This window comes from Camelus dromedarius, chromosome 15 (genome assembly GCF_036321535.1).
Source record: "Camelus dromedarius isolate mCamDro1 chromosome 15, mCamDro1.pat, whole genome shotgun sequence".
Lineage (NCBI taxonomy): Eukaryota > Metazoa > Chordata > Mammalia > Artiodactyla > Camelidae > Camelus > Camelus dromedarius.
Genome location: NC_087450.1, coordinates 17,162,634 through 17,180,259, shown reverse-complemented (window position 1 = coordinate 17,180,259; position 17,626 = coordinate 17,162,634). Strand labels below are relative to the sequence as shown.

Sequence of the window (17,626 nt, the reverse complement as noted above, 5' to 3'; positions counted from 1 at the left end):
ACTCATCAACTGGTGGACATTTGAGTGGTTTCTACTTTTGGGCTACTATAATTAATGCTGCTATGAGCATTTGTGTGCAAGTTTTTTGTGTGAACAATGTTTAACTCAAGGTTAAACCTTTAAAATTATACCTGTTTCTTTCTCAAGTGTCTGTTACAATATTTTACTCGTAATGGAAACAAAATTCAGTTTTTTTCTTTAAGTGAAAATGTTTGTGAAAAGATTTGTGAATGGAGAGATCAGGCTTTTACCACCTAAATTCAATGAGGAATCTTTTCAGGCACATAAAGCACCACCTAGGAAGTATTCCACCAATAAAGATGGGCCTAAATCTAATCAAGCCTCTATCTATCAAGAGCAGCACTGTCGAAAGAACTTTTTAGATGATGGAAAGGTTCCATAAACTGTCATAGTCAGTACAGTAGCCACTAGCCCCATGTGGCTAGTGAGAATAAGGAATTGAATTTTTTATTCTATTCAACTTTAATTTATATTTAAATAGTCATATGGGACTAACAGCTTCCATAAAGATAGCACAGCTCTGGGCCTTATTTCCAATTACAGAAACATGAGGGATAAGGGAACTAGTTTAAAGACACCACAGAAAAGCAAAGTGACAAGTCTAACATGTTGGGCAATCTGCAGGACAACTGCCCCAGTTTCTGCAAAAGGTAAATGGCATGAAAAATACATAAATAAAAAAGAGGGAGGATGGAAAAACTCTAAGAGACTGAGCAGGAAAACAGCCAAGTGGGATGTGTGAACCATGTCTGAATCATGATTTCAAACCAACTCTTAACACCACACTTCTTAGACAACCAGGGAAACTTACTTTGTAAGTTGATAAATGTATTTTATATGAAAATGTCCAGTTTTTAGAAGTGCATACTGAAGTATATAAAGGGAAAATGACACATTTGGGATCTACATTTGCTGCACTCCAACAAAGAGAAGAAAAAAAAGGATTAAATGAAGCCAGTGTGGGTGAGTCTTGATAATGCTGAATCCGTACATGGGACTGAAACAAAAGATGTCCAAGAGAAAACTGTAAAATGCGATCAGAAAGAGTTCCCAGTGCCTAGAGGTAGCTATGTTGACTTATCCTTCACATATATTCACATTTCTGCACACATGGAATCACTGGGTAAAAGGATATTTTTAAAGAACTGAATGTATTTGACAAAATGCTCTTTATCATTATTAGGTATTCACTTTTATAAAAATTTTAATATTTTAATAGAGACGTATCAGGTACTATAGAAAAGTAGAGAACAAAATGAATGCAATAAACATTAATTTTGCACTTCTTCATGCCAGGTGCTTTATTAGAAATATTTTATTAAATGCTTTGTTAGAATTCTTATAAATCCCTAAATGACTCACACTTAAATGCCTCTGAACCATTGCACTTGTTATCTCTTCTGTCCCAATTCTCAGTGCTTTGCTAGTACTTCCATGGTTTCATTTTAAACTATTATATATAATGAAATTATATATATGTTTATTTAAAAATAAGATTCATTAATATCACTCATTAGAAAAGTCATATTAGGTATCTGAGATGCTATCAAGCTTGCAGTAGTAAATTTAAATTTTCCAAAATTCTAATTTTCCCTTGAAAGCTTGAATTTATTACAGGCAGCAAATACTGTCAGATATTTTCCTTGAAGTGACAGTCTCTGCTCATCTGACAAAATGTGTACCCAATACTCAATTCTACATAACTATAGTTTGTTAGTTGTTCTTTCAAGTTAAAGAAAAAGAAGAAGAAAAGTTCTTCAATTAAAAAAAGCAATTAGTTTAGCTCACAATGCAAACTATACAAATGCTTTTCTTTCCCCTGAGACAACCAACATACTTCAGTCTACAGTAAAAGCACTTTTTGCACAGTACTCATTTCTTCACACAAAATATTTAAAAAATACACAAGAATCAAGATTTTTCAAAATTAATCATGTTTAAAAGCAACCTAATTGTCCATCAACAAATGAGTGGATAAAGAAGATATATACACACAAACATATCCTACTCAGCCATTAAAAAAAAAAATGAAATTCTGCCATGTGCAACAACATGGACAGACCTGGAGAGTATTATGCTAAGTGAAATAAGTCAGACAAAGAAAAATACTGAATGATATCATTTATATGTGGAATCTAAAAAAATAAATTGGTGAATATAACAAAAAAGAAACAGACTCACAGATATACAGAACAAACTAGTGGTTATCAGTGGGGAGATAGATGAGGGGAGGGGCAAGATAGGGATGGGGATTAAGAGGTACAAACTAGAATATGAAATTAAAAGCTACAAGGATCTATCATACAACACAGGGAATAGAGCCAATATTTTATAGTAACTATAAAAGGAATGTAACCTTTAAAAATTATGAATTACTGTTGTGCTGAAACTTATATAATATTGTACATCAACTATAACTCAATTAAAAAAAAAGATAGAAAAAAAATTAATCATTTTGTTTCACCAAAAACATTCTTAAGTGAAAATGGTGTCTCCCTGCCCTGTGAGTGAATAGAGGTAAATACCATGACTATGAGTATAGTTTAGGACTTACCAATACTTTGACATGGTGCTAATAAGGCACCAGCAGTTTTACCCACCATATCATCAGAGGGAAAGGTCAACAGAGTGAAAAAAGGCAAACGTTTTGTTAGTGCTATTTAGTAAATACTAACAGTTTAGCGTTACTAGGAAAGTAGCTTTGATCTCATGGACTCCACTGAGAGGGTCTTGCTAATCCCCATTGGCCCATACTCTTAAGAACCAACGATGAAGACAGTGAGAAGGAAAACACACTAAATTTAAAGGCAGCTGGTAAAGACTATGAAGGAGACTCTAGATTCTATTAGGTTGAAAGTCATTAATCAGTTTGTAAATTTCAGCATATAAAACCCTATGCCATTGTCCAAAAAAGTTTTTTTGATTCTACTAAAGTTGTACTTGAAGACTTGTTTTCCATCAAGTCACTTTCAACACAGGCCAGTTATTTTCCTCTTAACTCACAACTTTTGCTGGAATGAAACATGACCTCCAGGAAGAGTATTAGATCTGACTTTATAACCACATTTTGCTTAAATTTCTTCTAAGAGTAACAGCACTTCTATTTAAGAGTCTAGATATCAGTAGGGATGTACACTTGGAGGCTTTAAATATATAAGTTCTGGAAAATTAATATTCTGAATAAAATTGTTTAATGTTTTGTCTACCTGGAAAACATACACAGCATTAATTTCTTTAAAAGCATTTTAATTTCAACTTACCGCAAATCTAAGAAGGAGGCAAGACTTTCCAACCCCAGAGTCGCCAATCAGAAGTAACTTGAATAAATAATCACTGCAAAAAGGAAAAGAAAACCACATTAATGAAAAGCATATTGTACTGTAAGTTCTACAATGACAGAAATACAGCCAAGAATAACAGCTCACTGAGGAAGACTACAGCTCCTGAAAAGCCCATGAGTGACTTAACAGAAGTCAAAACTGCAACCAACAGTAGGAGCCCTTTTGATGAATCACTGAACATGAGAGAATTATGTAAATGTGAGATAGGCAACACCAGCCATGATCTCTAAGATCAGTGAACTTTCACTTCCAAGGAAAGAATGACAGGAAAGGTAAGTGGTAAGCATTCTTGGAGAGCCCAAGAGACTTATGCTAGAAAAAATCCCACTCTTCTGCAATATTAAAGCACAGGGAGTTAACTTTCCATTGTTGTTGCCAATGAAACAAATCTCTCCTTCAAATTTCAAGCTCAAATCATTTCACAGCAGTCCTCCAGCAAACGGCTTTTATGATCCTTCCCTAGCATCCACCTGGAATTCCTCCCTTAAGAGAGGGAGGAAGGGAGGGAAGAGGGAAGGAAGGAAGGAAGGAAATGGATCATTTAACTTCTGAAAGCCTGCATTATAAATATTTTAAACTGGAGATGCAGTAAAACCAAAGACTGTTTATAGAAACATACAACCATACCAACATTCAAAGCTTGCATAAAGCATTCTTCAGAAAACACTGAAGGCTCCGCTCTGTTTATGCACGTTTACCACTGCCAAGCCTAACTCAAAAACCATCCCCAGGGATTCCTCCATGGATCTGAAGACAACAGTCGGTCAGCCTATGGTCTCCAAAGGAATCCCTCATAGATTCTTCCTAACTCTATAAACAGTTTCATATGTTCTTTTAAAGCAATTTCAAAACAACAACAAAAAGATTCAGATTTTCAGATTTTTAAGATGATAATTCATGATTTTTAATGTTGTTCTTTGTGAGTTAGTTCTTAAAAAATGCTACCTACTTAAAGTGAAACCCAAATACCACTTGTAAATCAAATGTAGATTACAATTATCATATTTACATGTAAGGGAGATGTTTAAAAGTGATTATCTCTGTGAATATTCATCAATTGTTACCCAGGTGTTAAAACATCTTTCTGGTTTTATCAAGTTACCATAGTACACTTATTGTCTCTAATTATCTAAAGGAAAAACATTTTTTAAAAAATCCAAAGTACCTTAGCCAGCAGCAAAATAAAGGTCACAATAGGAAGTAAGCTTTTAAACATGTCATTAAGAAGGGTTGAATAGGATGAACTTAGTAACTAAACCCTTTTCAGTTTGAGATTTTAAAGAAAGAAAGGGGATAATGGGGATAATGATTATAAAAATTTACCCTTAATAAGTTATTGATAACTAATTCTAAACAACTTTTATTAGTATAGATGCTGACTGACTTTAGTACTATTGATAGCTTCCTCTTTAATTAAACCAAATGAATTCTTAAGACTGCTGAACACTGAACATTAGCAATAAGTACATCAAAAATTTTCATTTGTTAGCAAGAATAATCACACCATTGATACTACTACAATTATTTAATTTTTAACAGAAATTTTGACAAAACAAATGCCTTGAATTTACCAACTTCCCTAAGCACAGTGCCAGGTATTCAGTAAGTACTCAATAAACATTCTCTGAATCTGTGGTACTGGGTCCTGCTATAGTAAATGACAGCATTGGGCCACAGATGTTGCCTGTGGTATCATTCACTACCTTAGAGATCAATTTCTCTATTTCAGAATAACCATAAGGCTGGAAAAAACATGAATGCTTCCTAATTATATTACAAGTTATATTATGGTTCTTCCTCTAAACTTTTTCATGTCTACTTTACTATGACAATGACACTTCATACTTTCTCCCCATAAGTAATCTGGAGTCTATTTTTCCCTACTCTTATGTTTAACATGTCTATCCCTGTGAAAGTAAAATGACTTATTCATCCAAAATATAGCATTGTGACTTTTAGAAAGCACTGTGCTAAGAGATCAGAGAACATTTTAATGTTGCATTTTTAATCAGGTCTCTTTCATTGAGAGAAACAGCTAAAAGTATCTATAGCCATCCTTGATTAACATTTTGGTCAAAATACTAGAGAAAAAAATTTACAGGGACATGGCATGTTAAAAGGACATAGACACCAACTTAAAAGTTCTCTCAATGGTCAAGACAACAGTTTGAGCCACAAAGTAAATAACCATGTACTGAATTATAACCCAAAGAATTAAATAAGCATCTGTAATTCCACAGGTATAAATGATTAAACAAATAAATGGGAAAGAAAGGACAAATCTTTCTTACAGGAGGATTCCTAGTAATACATGAAGAAGGAATGAGAGAAGTTGAAAAAAAAATCACCAGTAGATTAACCTCTACAGGCAAGATCCATTAATGTATGCTAAAATTAGTAGGTGAAATGTTAAGAAGAATTAGGATATTTGTTATGTCCTCAAAGTATGTCCCCCCAAATATTTATTAGTGCAGTGGTTTTAACATATGCCCACAAATTTGTTGAATACTCCTCTCTCCAGGAGATGGAGCTTAATTCCCTCCCCTTTAGTATGGGTTCTTAATGACTGGTTTCTAACAGAGCATGGAAAGGGAAAAACAGTTACTTTACAATGGAGAAGCCTGACAGGCAGCAATTTTACTAAGTGACGATGGTGAACATAAACAGCAATAAGTCATGTTGCTGTCTTGTACCTTCTGGTACAAGAGTAGAGTAGATATGAGTAGAGTGCTTTACCTCTACGGTATCTCTCCCCAAATCCATAACCCCAGTCTAATCATGAGAAGACATCACACAAATGTAAACTGAGAGAAATTCCACAAAATACCTAAAAGTATTCTTCAAAAGTGTCAAGATTATGAAAATAAGACTGAGAAGCTCAGACTGAAAGAGATATAACAATTGTCATGATACAACACAATTAAATACATGGTATCTTGGATTAAATTCTGGAACAGAAAAAGGACATTAGTGGGAAAAACTGGAGAAACCGGAATAAAAGTCTTTAGTTTAGTTCATAGTGTACCAATGTTAATTTCCTAATTTTGATAAAGGTACCATGGTATGTACGATGTTAATATTAGGGGAAGCTGGGTGAAGGGTACACAAGAATTCTCTGTACTACTTTTACAACTCTTCTGTAAATCTAAATTTATTTCAAAATGAAAAGATTTTAGAAAAACACAACTATGAAGAAGTTAGTGAACTGAGTAGAATCTCTTTGAAAAGCTGGCCCTGGTATTTTTTTAAACACAAAAGAGAGATTTTGTGTTTTCTGAAGTTAGATCAACAATCATAAATCATGCTGGAATCCGTGAAATAAAAGCTTTGTTTTCAAGACACAAGTATTTTTATCATCAGAGAAAAATAAAGAGGAGACAATTCTGGGAAAAAGCTAAGACAGTTCATGTAAGATTGAAATAGATTAAGGATAGATGGAAAGGGGGAGATTCAGAGAAATTAACAGGCTTTTAACAAGTGGATAATGGGGTGTCAAAGATAATAGCAAGTGGAAAATTTTTTTTGCTATCAGTTTCTTCTCAGGTCAACTCATGGTCTACTTCAGCAATATTGTAATTCTCTACTTTCATTATTTATGATCTAAATATAATCTTGATACCGATGCCATTTTTAATGCAAGCATTAACATTTGCTATACCTTTTAAAAAGTCACTATTGTGAGAGCATGAAACAGTATTTTTTAAAAGTAACTAAAACTCATTTCAGCTCAAAATTCTATTCAGGTAAAATGTTTTCCTTTTCATGAAGCTACCAAACTGCATATATAAAATATGAAGTAGGTGATCAATCTGCTTGTTTCTAAATCTAAAACACTACTAGGAACTCTGAAATCTCAAAAGTGACTATTATGTGAAATACATTGTTATGTGAAAAGATTACAGAACATTTTGTTTAGTATAACCCATTTTTGTCAAAAAAAATTTGTACGCACAGAAGATTTGGGGGAAAAATGGACACTTCTAAGCTGTAGGATTACATTTGATATTTTCTTTATACTTTAAAACAACAGTCTGCAGTAAACCTGTATTACTTTTATAACCAGAAAAAAAACATTATTTGAAGGGAGGAAAAAATTTTAATCAGTGGGTTTATTCAATGACTGAACACCCTTGGCAAGTACTTTCAGCAAATCTGTCATAATACAAATGACTCCTAAGTAGGTACAGTAGTAGGTCAAGGTTGTAAGCAGACAGCATCGGCACATTCCCAATACAGTCACAAGCATATGAAGCCAACTTCTGGGATTAAATGAGAATTTTGGGATTAAACTTTTTTTCTTCTTTTATGAAATAAAATTTGGATTATCAGACATAGTTCACCTGTCAATGACTATTCTACAAGAGAAAGCTGACTGACATTAACACAATTTTCAACATACTGTTTGGAAACAGATATCAAGAAAGAAAAGACAAAAGTAAAACAGTGGAAAACTATAGTTGTTTTTATCCAAACAGTGCCCCTAAAATATATCAGCTATTACTGTAAGTTTACCTTAGAAAAGGCCTGCTATTTTAAAAAGTTCAACAGAACCCAAATTTGTTCTCTTTCATCTAGTACAAGTTCACCTGCCTGATAGAAATCATGTCATTTTACCTTTTTATAAAAGTCATACTCTAAAGTAGCCCTAAAACTAAGCTCACATAACAAATTTAAAACAAAATCATAATTACGATATTACAATATAGTGGCCAAATAAACTTTAATATACTATTAAAACTACACACTAGTCTATTAATTAAGCCTTGGGTACGGAATGATTAATATAACCTGCGCTGCAAGAATTGTCTGACATCAACTATTCTTCTTTACTCACTTTTATTGTGCTCCACAGAACACAACTCAAAATTAACCATCAAGCTAGACAAAAAGAGGTAAGAACTTTTAATTACTTAATATGCTCCTATATTATTGGAATTTTATAGAGCACATATTACTTTGTGATTAAATTAATAAAAAACTAAATAAACCTTCAGCTATGGACAAAAGTAAAAGTACCCTTTTAGTAAAACAGAGAGTCAATTACCAAGAATTTAAGAGCGCAAGTCTTTGTTCCTTCCGTATTTAGGAAAATAGCCAAGCAATTAAAAAAAAAAATACTCCCCATAATCGACCCCTAAAACTACATTTAAAAAAAAATTTAGAGACAATAGATTAATTTTCCAAGTTCCATCTTAGCGCTGTTTAAAACAGTGTTACAAAAACTCAAAGCTGGAATTCTGAAAATGAGGGAAACTGGTTGTTCTGAAGGAAGTGGTAAGCCATACAAGAAAGCAAAGGAGTAAATGCTTTTACAACATATATTACAGCAAACATTTGCTGAAAAATGCACCAATGTACCCGCTTATCTTTCAAAGCCTGCATGGGGTTTAGAGCTGGAAAGACCTACATTTGAATTCAGGCTCCATCACATAATAGCTACAAGATCTTGAGGCATGGCACTCATCTATCACCATGAGGCTCTATTTCCTCATCTGTAAAAAGGCTCAATTAGCACCCTCTACTACTCAGTTAGACTCTGGTCAATATTATAACTATTGCCTCTAAAACATTTAGCATGGTGTCCAGTACATTACAGGGGCACAGAAAGTGACAATTACTATTATTTTTCCTTCCTCCCTCCAAACCAGGAGGTAACCTGATGAAAAATTTCAAGAGCTACAGACAAAAACTTTGATGCCATTTACCCAAAATTTCTGTAGAGATGATGGGTGACAAAATATCATAGAAGTTTACCAGTACCATCTAAAGTAAAAAATTTTTAAATCTACATTTAAAAATTACCAGGTAGCAGTTATTAATACCATGATCACAATTCCCAAAGTCTGACAATGCATAAAACAGTAACATGGTCTCCAGCAAGTGTGCCTGTCTCTCCAGCAAGAGGAAGGCATTCTCTGCTTTACTTGCTTTACTCACAGAAAGACATCCATCACTTCAAAGGCCCCAAGTATAAATGTTCAAGAATAGTCATGAGGGTAGAAACACTGAGAATGGATACAATAATTAGCTTCAAGCCCAGAGAAGCTTCAAATATCAACCCAATGCAAGATGTGAAGAAAGTCAGAGGTCCATTCATAATATGCACCTCACAAACCCTTAACATTTTAAAAAAGACCTCTCCAATCACAAATTTTAAACGCAATTGACCACAATAATGTTAGCTGCTTAATTAACTGGCTTAAATTTTAAATTCCTAAAAGGTAACCACAAATAGTAAACTGGAAACAGCATACTTGAACTCTATCATCACAGGCCCTTGAGTCAAAAATCCAATTCTACTGCTTACTCTAAATGCCCTTGGGCAAGCCATTTAACTCTACTCTGCCTCTGATTCCTGTAAAATTAGGACACTATTTCTTCATACATTAGGGGAAATAAAGTACATATACAAAATTTCTGACTAGTAGTGGGAACTCAAATTGTTAGTTGTTGACCTTATCCCAAGACTAGCATCAAGGGTTCTAGAGAGTCCTCCTCAGTGCTCTGTTCCTCTTCAGCTAAACCAACAAAACTAAAGCTTTCTTTTAATAATAATTGAAATCACAGGCCCCTCCTCCAAATCTTTCGCACTATTATGCCATCCTATTCTTAAAAAGTATCACAAGATTTAAACTGTGTTAATATTGTTAAATTGATTATGCTTCTTTGAGCTTGAGTCATCTTCTTAACAAATTGGTAAGCACATGAGAGCAGAGTCCATGTTTTATAATCAAAAAAATAAAAACCCCTCAACTCCTAGCACAGTCTAACTGATGACAGTAAGAAAGGGCTGGCTGTTTTCTTTAGTAAGCTTTTTTCCCAGGGAAGTCAGATATGTATGCACATGTGCGCCCATGTATGTATACACATACATTCACTGGAAGACTTAAGAAATCTGTATTGAAAAAAAATTTTAAATAGACAAGGTCAGAGATCAATGTTTGATCATTAAATATGAGAGAAAAACTTCAAAATTGAAACCACCTGCCATTTATATATGTTCTAACATCCCTTACTAGGACACACATGTCAAACAACGCCTGCATAGAACTGTACAGTTTACTCCTGAGATTCAGAACTGGGGTGGTACTAATCACATTTTATAGATAAAGAAACAGGCTTAAAAGGGATAATTGACTTGTATGAAGTAAGTGGCAGTCTGAACTTAAGCCTAGGGTTTACAACTCTAAATGCTGTTATGTTTTGTTTTGTTTTGTTTTTGTATTTCACCATGTTCCCTTAAAGATGTATTTTATACACCCAGGTGACAAAAATGTCAGTAAACATGGTAAGTCCTACATATAAAACCTATCAGAATGAATCAAACCATCTATGAACTTGCACACAGAACCAAAATTTTTTAAGTATGATTCACTGCTTAAATTAACTTAGAACATCTTAGTAGAGAATAAGCTAGCTCAGCTCAAAAGACCATGGTAAATTTTGGAGTTTAGATTTCATTAGCTTTAGGAAGTGGTGAACCCAACTGCTCTTCACGAGGACAGATACCAGCCCCCAGTCTACACATAAAGCGCTAAATAATTATCCACAGTGTATATTTGACAACATGGCTTCAAATATCCTTTTTTAAATCTAGCTATTCAACTATTTTTATAAATTCCATCTAATTCACTCAAGACTATATTATGTATTACAGTTAGCTAAGTATTTATCCTAATCATACATATGAATTTTAAGATAGTAAAGATACTACAGAGATGACTTATTGCTCTTAATGAGAACACTAAAGTTCTGTGAACTTAATACGCCTTTGTTTCAAGAATCTTAGAAACACTTCATATGTTAGTAACTTAATGAGAAACAAAAAGGTAAGCATTTTTTAAAAGGGAGAAAAAAAGCAAAGCACAGACAAGGTCATCAAAATAAAGCCATGCCCAAACAAATCTCACATTTCAAAACTAATTAATTTAGGACACCAAATTTACAATTAAACTCTGTCAACTTTTGGATTTCCATATTTTGAAAGAATAGTAGTAAAGATTCTCTTTCCTGTTTTCAATCTCCTAAATCAGGCATTCTTAACTTGAGGTTCATGAACAGAGGTTCATGAAAAGGCTCAGGGAATGTGAACACCTTGCAACTTCATGCAAAATGTTATGAATTTGTATACACATAGGGAGCCAATCCACGGGGTTCACCAAATGCTCCTAGGGGTACATACATGACCACAAGTGGGTTAAGAATAACTGTCCTAAATCAAGTTACTGGAAAATTCATCTATAGGCAATATAGAAAGGACAAATAATAATTCCACTTAAATACTACTGTTACTCAAAGAAAATACATACAGACAATTTAAATTCATCATTATTCTTGGAAAACTTCAATTATATAATTCAGTCAATTTCATTTGTAAAGCTCACCAATTTGAGGCAATCACAGACTGCATAAAATATCCTGTGTAAAGACCCAGCCAAGTGGATCAAGCACTCGTTCAACAGAAGCTATTATGATTTTAAAAAATGTTTCCAGAGAGCAGTCCTCCTTGTGAGCAAAGGTAACACTACCTGTCAGAATTAGGAATCTATAAACATAGAACAGAGTAAACTTAACTGGAACCTATCATAACCTTGGATTTAATAAAGCAAAGTGTCCTGACCAATAGCCAACCAGTCACAAAAGTACCAAGGAAAACTCCACTTCCTACATGTCCTTTGTATTCCTCTTCTTCACTTGTTTAAGTCAGTCAACAAACCAACAAACACTTGTTTTCTGGATCCTTAGGGCCTCAGGAGTGTTTTCTTGCCCCAGACAACATTACAGCATTACCCCTTTATAATCTGAAACACTCACAGGGTGTTCCAAAGAAAAGCCAAGACCTAAGTTTTCTTCCTTAAATTCTATTCTAGACATAAAAGAAGCAATCTCAGCCCCACCTTCTACAAGAAAACAGTAGAATAGTCCGACTGCTCCCTCTCCCTGTAAAAAAAAAAAAAGTACGCATTTTGCCTAAATCTCTTAGTAAAACTCCAAAATATAGTTCAGACAAAGAGTGGTAAAAGCACATAAGCTACACATCTAAAATGTCTCATGCACTGGTATCCTTCACCCTTTTCAGTTTCTCTTCATCTTTAAGAGTCTCAAAACCTTAAAAGCACTTTAACCCTATTTTTATATATTAGGAAAGAGACAACTATCAAAAATGAAGACAACTATTACAACTTTAAGTAGTAAAACCATCAGATATGTAGTCACAAGCTGCCAAGGACAGAAAACACACATACAACAGCCAAAGGACTGTTAATATGATACGAATCTAACAAGATGCTAGCACACAGGTAAATCAGTAAGACTACTTTCAGAATAAAAAGACTGAAATATCAAAGAATAAAATTACTCAGAAAGCAAAATTCTCTTTAAAAGTCAGATAAAGAGTTGGCAAGAGAACACTTGATTCTGAGGCTCTTTCATCTTTAAGACAAACAAAAAACTGGAATATGTAAGAAACTGTCAACATCCTATACTTTAACCTAATTATAATGAAAAAGAAGACAAAAATTATAAATGCAAAATTTCAGTTTCTTTAAATGATCCTGCAAGATCATCCATTCACACAAAAAACTCTTAAGATGTATTTTGTGGAAAGTCTATATAGCTGGTAACTTACATTACCCAAAGAATTACATATGTTGATTCTGTACAGACATTAAGAAATCATATTCTGGATGAGAATACTTCTTTAAACTCTTCTGAATCTATCAAATCACTACATCACCAAAAAGTCATCAAGGCAACCAACAAAAAGAAAACCTATTTTTAGCTTTTTACAACCCGAGCCAGGCAGGATGGCTCCCAAAAGAAGGGTGGTGTGAAGAAGGGCCCACCTGCCATCAACAAGGTGGTGACCAGAGAATACACTATCAACATTCACAAGTGCATCCATGGAGTGGGTTTCAAGTGCGGGCCTTAGGCACTCAAAGAAATCCAGAAATATGCCATGAAGGAGATGGGAACTCCAGATGTGCACACTGACACCAGGCTCAACAAAGCTGTCTGAGCCAAAGGAATTAGGAACCCATACCATATCATATGCGATTGTCCAGAAAATGTAATGAAGATGAAGATTCAACAAAATAAGCTCTATACATTGGTCACCTATGTACCTGTCACCACTTTCATAAATCTACAGTTAATGCGGATGAGAACTGCTGATTGTCTATAAAGTTCTAGAACTGCCACAAAAAAAAAAAGAAAACATATTTTTAGTTGATTTCTGCTTCTTTCCTAATTAAAAAAATTCTAACTAAAAATTATGTAAAAGGTAGTAATGATATAATAATTAAGTTACATTCTGTCAGATAACAGAACTGATTAACTTATTTTTACTTTCAAGCTCTTAAGTTAAAAAACATTTATTCAAAGCACAGTGCTGGCAAAAAGAAAAGTTTAAGAGACTGATTAAATCTTAAGTTCTGAATGAAATTTTAAAAAGCTAAAAACAAGGTAAACTTTTTTTACAACATTTTCCTGCAACAAACTAGTCAATCCAGGTAGACTACTACATATAGTTCTTCCTTCCGTAGTTAACTGGTATATTCATGATAGGTATACATACTTTATTCTCAACACATTCCTTACAAATGAAGCAGCCAAAATGATTTTCTTGACACTAAAAAAAATATGCTAGAAGCTAATGGATTAGGAAAAATGTTTGTGGTATGAGAATAATGTTAAGTATTTCCTAACTAGTGTGCTGAAATAATCACTGCCTGCTTCACCACCTAACAAAATCTTTCTTGAAATCTCCAGAAAAAAAAAGAAAGCTCTGATCCTTTCCATCTACTTTTTCCACTGTTCAGATTCCACTTTTAGTTGCATTATGTTTTTGTCTGTAGTACTTGAAATTCAAATGAGTGGGTCATTACCCTCATGTACACTATAAAGATAACCTAGGGCCATCATTTCTTCCAAATCTCCAAATCACAAGGAAAGTAGTCAAAAAGACAGCTTAAAATTTAATCATGGATTGATGTATTTCTTATTCTCCTCACTCCTAAACCAAAAGTTTACAACTTAAGATCATAAAGTAAAAGCATTCAGTAGTAAATCTACCAAAAGGTAATCGCATGTCAACCTATATAAATCTGAAATTTCATTCATTCTGAAAACCAACTTTTTCTTTTGTCAAGAACCCATTTTCATTACCAAATTCAGCAGCACACATAAAGGAGATTTTAGAAGTTTCTAAAAGGAGTAAGATAAATAATAGATGATACATCAAAACAAGGAACATACGGGGTGCACCTGTAAACATTATCTAGTACACTGTTTTTTCACATTAGCATACAAAGTGTATGCTTATAACACACATGTATTAAAAGGTATAGTATTGCCCCTGGCATATAATTGGCCATAAATGTTAGCTATTAGGACAACATTGTGGAATTATGAAAGGTATTCATCCATTAAAAGTTTTAACTAAGAAAAAACAGGATTTTCAAGTTTAGAACAAGGTTTTAAAGCAAATGGACTTGTATTTGAGTGATTAAACTCTAACAGTTTCCTTCTTTTCTCTACTTTCCAATTTTTCTCTGATTACTTTTGGGATGGTAACAAACTTTATTAAAGATAAAAAAAAAAAAAAAGAAACTGCTGAAGTCAGACTGCTAAAAATCTGCTTGCTGGTTGACCTTGTGACCTTCCCTAATAAAATACCACCTCCTCTCAACTTAAGTAATTTTTACTAGTGCTTTTCCAAAGATTTTCCCAAATTCCTAGATTATTTTACTAGACACAGTCTAGACTATAAACACAGTAGTCCAGGTACTGGCATACTCGATGCCATGAAAATATAAAAATGATTTCTGGGTTTGATTCTGTTGAGACCCTTAATCTAGAGTCCTCAAAAGAAAGGGTGGTTTAGCACTGTATTTACTTAAGAATTACCATCCTTGCCATTTATTAACCATTCTTCTTTCTTTTCCCCCCTTGAAAAATCCTCCTCACTCCCTCTGCTTCTCCAAATTTACTGCTAATAATTCCCTTACTAGTTTGTTCTCTATAAGATCTTCCTGAACCCTATTAGCCAACCACAACCCTACACCTTCCTTTAAAATCTTGCTGCTCCAATCCATGCCACACATCTGGAATATGCCATGTCTACTGGTATTTAATATATATACAATCTGTTTTTTATATGCCATTATAAGCTCCTTGAGGGTAAAGATTAAATTTCTGAATCCCAGCAATACTAGAATGTCTTACATGATAATGATGTACACCACCCAGAGTAGTCTGCAGTTTTCCAAATTCTTTTACATATACTTGAGCCTCGAAACTACCTTGATAGGAATAAATACCATCGTCCAATTTTACAAAAGGAAAAACAAATTCAGTCTAAATCATTTGTCATGGTTCTGCTCAATTAATCTTCAAGATCTATTTACAGTACTAAATACATGTAGCAAACAGAAGAAACACTCTGAACAGAGGACAAACCTCCATATAATGGAAAATCCATGTACTTTACTGTTGCCAAGAAAACTACTAAACTAGGGACCTCAAGTTCAACTCTGCCCAAGTACGCAAAACCAACTTTGTCCTTGGAGACCTTGATAAAAAAAACCGCCAACATTGCAAATATAGCACTATTAGAACATTATCCTCAACTTCTTAAGGTATATAAAATTTTAATAAAATACTATGGCTTCTGCTTAGTACACAAAGGGGCATTTCAGCAACAAACCAAAGTATTACAAAACTTGAAGTCAGAATGCATTTTGCAAGAGCCATGTGACACACACATGACAATCAGCTAAACTGATGGGTGGACCTTTTAAGGGAAATGTTTAGCAGCAGCTGACCAAAGCAGCAAATAAACTCAACAATTAGGACAAATACCGATTTCTGCTTTAAAAAAGTTTTCCCCTCCCCCAAAGCCTTCTGACACCAAAGAGGAATACCAATTAAATCTCCTCCAATTATTCATTAATTTATATATGCAAACCATGGAAGGATGTTTTTAAGGGCCACTAAGGAGACCCCAACAAAATCTTCCCAAGGAAAGTGAACACCAGTTCCCAGGAAAGGTGCCAGGTGTGTCACATCTGCTGTGGTGACTTCTTTAGTAAGCAAGAAAAAGAAATGCATTAACTTTTCATGACACGTCATGGAACCTCATTCCCTATCTGCAAGCATTAAAGTAGGTAATCCAAAACCTACAGATCCACCATAGGACACATTCTTTTCTCCTTCAACTTGACAGCAAAGTCTTCCTTCAATTTGGTGATTAAGATATCCTCAGGTTTTAATGCTGGTGTTATGTTTTGTTTTTCCCTTGACCTACACAAAATGACTTCAGTGTCCTCCAAAAAAAAAAAATTCTCACAAATGCCCAGGTTTTTAGGAAGGAAATGGGCCCAGGGAGTGAGTGAACAACTCCAGGAAATAACTAAAAAAGACAACTAAAAATTTTAAATCGCTTCTCACCATCTACTCACTCCCCTCAATCCCACGCAGTTCTGTAAAGCATCCATATTACCTGCAACCTGGCGGGGAGGGTGGAAGAGAGAGCCAACAAGCTCAAGATTTACAAGTAAAGCTGGTTTCCACCCCGACGGTTCTGACAGCTCCGCAGGGTGCGGGCCCAGGGTCTGACAGTGCCCTCTAGGAGAGTTCTCCCACCTTATCCCTTCCCCTTAAAAACAAGTCCTCCTTCAAAAGCCACAGCCTCCAAGAGAAGCTACCCCTTCCCACCGCCCCACCACCGACTCCCAAACGCCGCAACCCCCTTAGTGGACTGTTCCTCCGCACCGGTCCAGCACTTACGCCCTCCAACCAGACCGGGTCCAGGCCCGGGAGGCTCACCCCTCGGCCCAACCCCTCCCCCCGACCGCCCCTCCTCCGTCAGACAATGGGGCCCGACACCCGGCCGCCAACCTCTCCCGCCCCATCACCCTCACCTCACCCCGGCCGAGGCCCCCACCCACGCCCCAGCCCTCCTCGCCCCCTCTAAGCTTTCCCAAGCTGGCCCACGGACCCAGCCGACCGGTGCTCTCCTGCACTCACTATTCGGGATTCATGCTGGACATGTCACTGCAGCTGCCGCCGCCGCCACCGCCGCACTTGCTGCTGCAGCCGCCGCCCTGACTCTCCGCGCCACGGGTAGTCGAAGGAGAGGAATGAGATAGGCTGTTCCGGGAGAGCAAACGTCTTCCCCGACTCCGTCCCCTTAGAACACAATCAGCAGCCGCCGCCACTCAGCTTTCGCTTCCACCCAAAATGGCCGCCGGCGAACCAGGAAA

The 17,626-nt window shown here is 35.3% G+C and overlaps 1 protein-coding gene across 1 annotated transcript in view; it reads right to left on the bottom strand.

Annotated features, from left to right (window-relative positions):
- Positions 1-17,626, bottom strand: part of RAB1A (RAB1A, member RAS oncogene family) — a 27,245-nt gene extending 9,619 nt beyond the window's left edge. Inside the window, exons 1-2 of the mRNA XM_031467156.2 lie at positions 17,391-17,626; positions 3,282-3,354 (exon numbers count right to left, since the gene is read on the bottom strand). Of these exons, the coding sequence (XP_031323016.1) occupies positions 3,282-3,354; positions 17,391-17,413 (96 nt within the window). The 5' untranslated portion in view covers positions 17,414-17,626. The remainder of the gene's footprint in view (positions 1-3,281; positions 3,355-17,390) is intronic.